Below are 7,066 nucleotides of genomic sequence, written 5' to 3' on the forward strand. Positions count from 1 at the left end.
GGGCTGTGAGGTGGGATCTGGGCTGGCCTGCAGGTAAGACATCACCTGGTTAACCCCTGCCCAGCGATGGGTGTGGGGATCCCCAGCCATGTGTGTCCCCCAGCACAGCCCATGGGTGACTCTACCGGGTGAGGGTGCAGTGCCCCAAAGCCTCTGTGTTGCCTCATAGCCCTTGGGCATCTCAGCTTTCCCTGGGATAGTTCCAAGGGTTTTTCTGCAAAAGTCCTCCTTGTGGTAGTGGGGTAACAGGGGCTTTCCCTGGGCTCTGGTTTTGGTTCCCCCTGTGTAGGATTTGTTTTTCATTTCCTTCCTCACTGTCCTCAGCCTGGGATGGGGCATATGGCCGGGGGCAAGGAGAGCTGGGGCTGGAGCTCGGGTGCTCTTGCACCACTTCCTCTCACTGCCTCACACCCACTGCCCAACACCAACCAAAAAGGTAACCAAAACCGTCTGGGGGGAATTTCTCTGTTCTCGCTTCTGTAAAAAACAGCCTCTTAACACACTGGATTTCTGCTGAGATGGTAATGGTGCAGTTTCTGGTTTCAAAAAAGCATCACAGAATATTTAGGCTTGGAAGGGTCCTCTGGAAATCATCTATCCAGCTCCCCTGCCAAGGCAGGGTCACCTAGAGCAGGTGACACAGGAATTTATCCAGGTGAGTTTGCAATGTCTCCAAAGGAGGAGACTCCACACTCTTCCTGGGGGGCAGATTCTCCATCTGCTCCCCAGCTGTGGTTCTCTTGCTGGCTCTCCCCAGCCCTGGGCAGCACAGGAGATGCCTGAGACCAGCACTGGCACAGCCTTCCCCTGCTTGGGATGGAGGAAGAGGATGCAGCCTTATCCCAGACTTCCTCAACACCCGTCCTGGAGAGAACAGCCACCTTCCCCATGGCTCAGAGACTCCCCAGCCCTTGGGCCAGGCTGCCTGCATGCCCAGGAGACCTTGTGCCACTGCTGGTGAACAGGGAGTGCAGGGAGCCAGCTGAGGAGGATGGGAGGACCCCAAGAACTGGGTGGCTGAGTTTGTTCAGCTTGAAAAATGCTATGGGGAAATGTGAGTGCTTCAGTCCTCTGCCTCAGTCCAACAGCTGGACCAATGTGCAAGTTCTTCCTTAGTAACAATAGTGCAAGCAAACACCCCAGAAAGCCCCTGTGGGGTTTCTCCTGGCTTTTTTGTACCAAATGCCTTCAGTCTGGGCAGAGGAAGCAGCCAGGGAAGTGCCCAGAGTGTGAGAGCAGCCCTGGGAAAGCTGCTGTGGCCATGGAAGGGCCCTGCCCAGCTGGTGGGACCTGGTGAGGCATCGGGGGCTTTGGAACCTTTTCTTTGCAAACTTTTCTCAGAAGAAAAATGAAGAAAAGGCTGTGAGACCACACAGCTGTGTGTTGAGAAATCAGTGAGGACAGGGTGGGAGTTCCAGGAGTCAGAGGGACCATCTGTGCTCTCAGCTATCGAAGCCGAAGTGTGTGGTCTGTGGCTTTCTGGCAAACTCCTGGGTCTGGTTGAAAGGAGAGCTCTGAGTGCTGATGGAGGGGAGGCAATGCCACCTCCTCAGCCCCACGTTGTGCCTGCTGGAGCCCTTTGTGGTGAGCAGGAACCGTCAGCGCTCAGCACGGCGCAGGATCTAACCGCGGAGCTTGACGTCAGCGGCGTTTGAAAGAAAAACAACAGAAAAAGTTGTGCTCGGTTCTGATGACTTCATTTTCCAGAGGAAGTTCTTCGAAAAGCAAGCAGAAAGCTCCAACCCCCAGAACATGCAGAGGCAGAAGGGATGGGGTCAGAGGAAGGAAAGGAGGAAGCTCAGGGCCAGGCTCCCGTGGGATGCAGGGTCTGAGCTCACGGGTGAGGACTGCAGTGTCAGCTGGAAGAGAAGGCAACATAGCAGTGCTCAGCATCCCCTCTCCTGCCTGCACTGACTCATGCTTTCACCTGAAAAACACATTCCCCGAGGCGGGTTTCCACCAGCAGCTTTAATGGGACTATCCCACCATGAAGGTTCTTGGAAACCCAGTGACTCCTGGCAAAATTTCCAAGTGACCAGGCAGCAATCAAACGTAGCCCATGGTGAGTTGTTCCATCTCACCCTGTTTCCATTCTGACAGAAAATGTTCCCCCAGCCTCTGGGTTCAGCTTGTTCTGCTCTGCCTCGAGGTGCTTCCCTGGTGACGTCCCCAGGTGCTGTCCCATGGGATGAGCTGCACACACAGTGCAATCACCATCAGCTGCCCAGGTCTTTCTCCCTGCTGCTCCTCTGGTGTGTGCTGCCACAAAACCACACTCCCCTGGGACCACCACCCTGGTCCTCAGGTGCGTGAGAAGCTCTTGGTGAGCTGTCTTGGTTCTCCTTTTCCCAGTTGTGATGTGGAAAAGCTCTTCCCCATGTGAGGCAAAGGCACGTTGCCTTTTGCTGCTGGGGAATGTACTAATCTGAAAACTGAAAGCACAGCTTGACCTTAGAAGAGGATGAACAGACAAACGGACCAAACAAATAACACCACATCCTTTCTGTATTTATAAATTAAATAGAATAAATAATGTCTGTATGCAACAGTGACAGAACACAGACCATAGTGTGGGCAGAGCTGCCCTGGCTCACGCTGAGCTCTTAGGTGCATCCTGTGGGAAGCAGCCAGCACCCCAGAGCTCGGGCACAGGAGCTGGATAAGAAGGATCTCTGCAGGGTCAGGAGAATCCCTCGCTCCCTCCAGGTGAGGCCAGCCAGGGTGGGAGCCCTGTGCTCCCAGCTGCAGGATGGCTGATGTCAGTCTGCTCTATCTTTTCAGTGTCTGTATTGTGAGAGCTCTGGATGGCATCAGCAGTGCAGTGCACACATCAGCCAGGGGAGCCCAGTGCTGGCCTGGGACAGGGGGAAGTGGAAGCACAGGGCTGCCCCCAGCCCCATGCTGCACTGCTGAGGAGGGCAGACAAGGCAGGATCATCCTTGGAAAACGTCCTGGTGTGTATCCTTGGGCTTGGTGATCCGAGGAGGTCAGGTGAGTCCATCCAGTGCAGACATCCCTGTCTCATTAGCTGTTGGGATACACTGGGTGCTGCCCACAGCAGTGCCAGGGGCCTAAGCAGTCCCACCAGTGGCTGAGCTGGTTCTCCTGGGACACATCTCAGCTGGACACCACTTGTTTGGGTGGGTTAACATTCAGGGGTCGGTGGTAGCTTATCGAGTTGCTGCTCCCCACGGGCAGTGGGTAGAAGAGGTAGTCAGGTCAGTGTGCAGGGCTGGTGGCACACACTCCCAGCCTGGGGATGGCTCACAGTCGGCTGTCCTTGCTGTCCCCATTGAGCAGGCTCAGGGGGTTGCCTGGCAGCATGAGCCAGTCCGTGCTGAGGCTGGAGCTGAGGGGCAGCAGCCCCAGGAAGTCAGTGTTGAAGATGTTCAGGTCAAAGGGAGTTTTTAGGAGCTCAGGGCTGGCTTTGGAGGTTAAGGGAGCCCCTGGAGCCCCCCAGCTCAGCAGAGTGGGGGCTCGGGGTCCTGTCTGACTGGAAAAGTCCAAGGCAGTGTGTTTCCAAGGGGCTCCACATGGAGCAAGGTCCAGTGTGCGGCCGTGGGGATGTTCCAGAGAGGTTTGTTTCAAATACCCTTTGGCCACTGCCAGCTCAGAGCACTCGACATCCAGCACGATGTCAGTGCTGCCTGTGCCCTGCACAGACCCTGCACAGTCTGGGATGGGCACCCCCTTGGCTGGGTCCTGCCTTGGCTCCACTGTGCCCTTGGACTGCTGCAGGTACCCACGGAACTCCACGTCCTCCTGGCCCGTGGCAGGGGAGGGACTGAGCTCTCCTTGGACAGCATTCCCACTGCCAGAGGAGCACGTGGGACTAGGGCAGGTGCTCTTCAAGCTCACACCACTGTCATCACCAGTGGGCAGCTGCTGCCTGTAGCCCTGGGGCTCGGGGCCTGCGGAGCAGCTCAGTTCGGAGGAGGAGGAGGAGGAGGAAGGGATGTGCAGGCAGATGCCACTGTCAGTGCTGTTGCCACTGCTGTCTCCACTCTCCATGGGTGTCAGCTCCAGGAGGCACAGCCGGTCCACAGGCCATGCTGGGAGCCTCCAGTCCTTCTCCAGGGGTTGCTGAGCTGTGCTGGGTCTGCCGTCAGGGCTGTTGTCTGGCTGAGGCTCCTTCTGGCACAGGAACAGCTGCTGGATGGGATCTGCATCCAGGCTGCCCGAGGCTGGAGGCTCCTGCTCCACCCAGAGCGAGCTCTGCTTCATGAAGGACTTCTGAGAGGGAGAGAAAGAGGGAGTGAGCTGTGCTTCAGCCCTGGCTACCTGCCTCTTGCACTGCTCCCCAAGCCTACACCCTCACTCCAACCCCCAAGGCACACAGCCTGGCACATCGCTGCCTTACCAAGACAGATGGTGTCCTCACAGGTTTCTTTATGTAGGTGCACACCAGCAGAGCCCCCAAGATGCTCAGGAGCAACAGGGTGACAAAGGAAGAGATGAAGATGCCTGGGAGAAGATCTGCAGTCCCTGCAAGAGAGGACGTGTCCAGGTGAATGGGGAACATCGGAATCTTCGGTGCACATAGCATGGAGCAGACACCCTGGTGTGGACACCCAGGACCAGGATGCTGGGGGTGGGGGGTCCTGCATCCCATGGATCTCCCTTCCCTGGCTGCTCTGCCACTTACTGTCTCTGTGGCCGATGGTGACGCACTGCTCGTCGGTGCGCGTGGTGGGGACGCGCCGGTGGGTCACTCCAGGCTCCACGCTCAGGCAGTACTCTGTGCCCCAGTGCAGGTTGCTGATGGTGAACACTGTAGCAGTCTCCACCACTTCAAACTGCAATAAGCAGAGCACAGGTTGGTACCTGAGAGCCCTCAGCTCCTGCAGGAGGGCTAAGCCCTCTGGTTTGCTCCCTCCTCCTCCCCTGCCCCCCTGGGGAAAGTCATCTGACAGCAGCTACCCCCAACACCCATGCAGGAGCTGGGGAACCTGCTGCAGTAGAACATGCAGAGAAACCTCTCTGCAATGCTGTGGCTGTGGGAAAGCTCAGTGCTTAGCTGTACAGAAGGTTGTGCTTTCACCACGTGGTTTTCCCCTTGCACAGCACTGTTGGGACAGACGGGGACAGCGCGGGAGCAGCAGCTCATCTCACCGTCTGGTTGTCCTGTGTCCTCCTGACGTAGGTTCGGTAGCGCGTCATGTACTCGTGTATTTCATCGAACTTCACGGTGACATTCCCGGCCTGGAGGAGCAGCTGCAGCTCCACATGGATGGCATTGCCACTCACAGAGAGGCTGTGGCCCGACAGGCGCAGGCCAGCTGGAAGAAAGTCAGTTGGATGAGGATGTTAGGGCTTTCTCCCACCTGCAGCTCTCAGCCTTTGCAGCACTGGACTGAGCTGTGACTGTCCCTCGCAGCTGGTGCCACCCACCCTTGGTTTGTCCCATCCCACCCCACGGCCCACCTGCCCTACAGGAAGGTGTGGAGAGAGAAATCCCTGCTCTCATCTCATTCTTTCCAAGCAGTTTGGCACCCAGGGGACCTCACCCTCCTCAGAGCCTCCTGCCCTAGCCAAGGTGGACACAGACCCCGACCTACCTTCTTGTGGGGAGAAGGAGCTGGTCCTTTCCCAGGAGGACGAGTGGTTTCCAGACACAGCCCTGACCCGCGCGTAGTAGCGCTGTCCAGGATCCAGGGTGTAGTAGGTGAGGTCACAGGAGTGCTCTGAGATGTTGATGCAGTTTGGGACATCTGTCCAGGACAGATTCATGCCGTAGCTGTGGGGAGAAGTGCCGGGGTGAGCGCAGTGCTGCCGGTGCAGGGACTCACTCGTCCCTGCTGCTGGAATCCCCACAGGGATCCTGCTGTGCCCTGGCTGTGCTCACACTGTACTCACACCAAGTACTCCACGTCGTAGCGGACGTCGCTGGGGGAGTTTTGTGCTGGTTCCCACCGCAGAAGGTGTCGCGCTATCTCCGCGGCGAAGCGCAAGCGACTGGGCTTCGGCAGCTCCTCACCTGCGGCACCAAAGGTGAGGGTGAGGTGAGGCTGCACAGCACCTGTCCCACTGGTGTCCCCAGAGATGGGCAGAGCTCTTTGCATGGCTCCTCCAGCTTCACCCCGTGTTGCGTGTTCAGCGCTGGCCGCCCGAAACACGCAAGGATTTCCCCCCAGATTTCTGTTTCCAAGTTTCGGTGTTTGCTCATCCCACTCTTGCCCTTCCTCTCTCTTCGGGGAAAGCCCAGCCAGGAGGTTCTCTGTGCTTCTCTGCCCTGAGAAAGGAGCTGTATTTGCAACCCTGATCTGCTGCCATTTGCTAGCAGCTCTGTTTGGACTCAGCTTTCCTGTTTTGCTCATCTGCTGTTTGGATGAAACAGACTTTTTCACACCTCCTGCCTAACAGAGCTGTCACCTGGCAGCAAAGCCCCACTCGATAACATCTGCCACCCTTCCCATGCAGGTTGGCTTGGCAGCCACTGTTTGCTGGCAAACACTGAGCCCAGCACCATGTAGTGACCATTGGCACTGCACCACAACACAGGGCACCGCGGCCACACCGGTGGAGATAAGTGAGGCTGATGCCTGGGGACTCGCAGAGCCTTTGGACTCCCAACCAGCAGTGAAAGGCAAGTGGTGAGCAGGGAGTTCGGCCATGTCCTGCTCCAAACCCCCAGGCTGAGTGCTGAGCACCCAGTGCAGGTGCCCAAGCTGTGGTTCCAACCTGCCTTCCCCACCCAGGTGTGGAGGGGAGCAGAGCAGCCCAGCCAGAGCCGCAGTGAGCAGGGAGGTAAGACCAGAGTGGGGAAGAGACTCACCATCTGTCGGCTGTGTGAGGAGCAGTGCCAGGCACAGTGCCAGGGCAGCAGCAGAGTGGACCATGGCAGCTCAGCATCCTCCGTGGCAGCAGGGTGAGTGTGGTGCTGAGCTCTGCTCCTGCGGGTGCTCAGCGTTTGCTTTTCCCCGGGGGTTGGCCCAGTGACGTCTCGGAGGCGTTAGCACAGCGGGAGGAATGTTGATGTGCACCCACTTCCACTTTTCTTTGCTATCCACCCACTCACCCCCATCTAATGCCTCAGCCCAGGCTGGGCATTTCCGACAGCAGCTTT

The 7,066-nt window shown here is 57.7% G+C and overlaps 1 protein-coding gene across 1 annotated transcript; it reads right to left on the bottom strand.

The window, feature by feature from the left end:
- Window positions 1-3,264: 3,264 nt before the first annotated feature.
- IL10RA (interleukin 10 receptor, alpha) lies at window positions 3,265-6,839 on the bottom strand. Its single transcript, XM_009077095.1, has 7 exons — window positions 6,776-6,839; window positions 5,857-5,977; window positions 5,559-5,737; window positions 5,113-5,279; window positions 4,646-4,796; window positions 4,361-4,485; window positions 3,265-4,233 (listed from the first exon to the last, which is right to left on the bottom strand). Exons 1-7 carry the CDS (start codon window positions 6,837-6,839, stop codon window positions 3,265-3,267), a joined length of 1,776 nt encoding a protein of 591 aa, XP_009075343.1.
- Between the last annotated feature and the right edge of the window lie 227 nt (window positions 6,840-7,066).

Source organism: Acanthisitta chloris, unplaced genomic scaffold, assembly GCF_000695815.1.
Source record: "Acanthisitta chloris isolate BGI_N310 unplaced genomic scaffold, ASM69581v1 scaffold17316, whole genome shotgun sequence".
NCBI lineage: Eukaryota > Metazoa > Chordata > Aves > Passeriformes > Acanthisittidae > Acanthisitta > Acanthisitta chloris.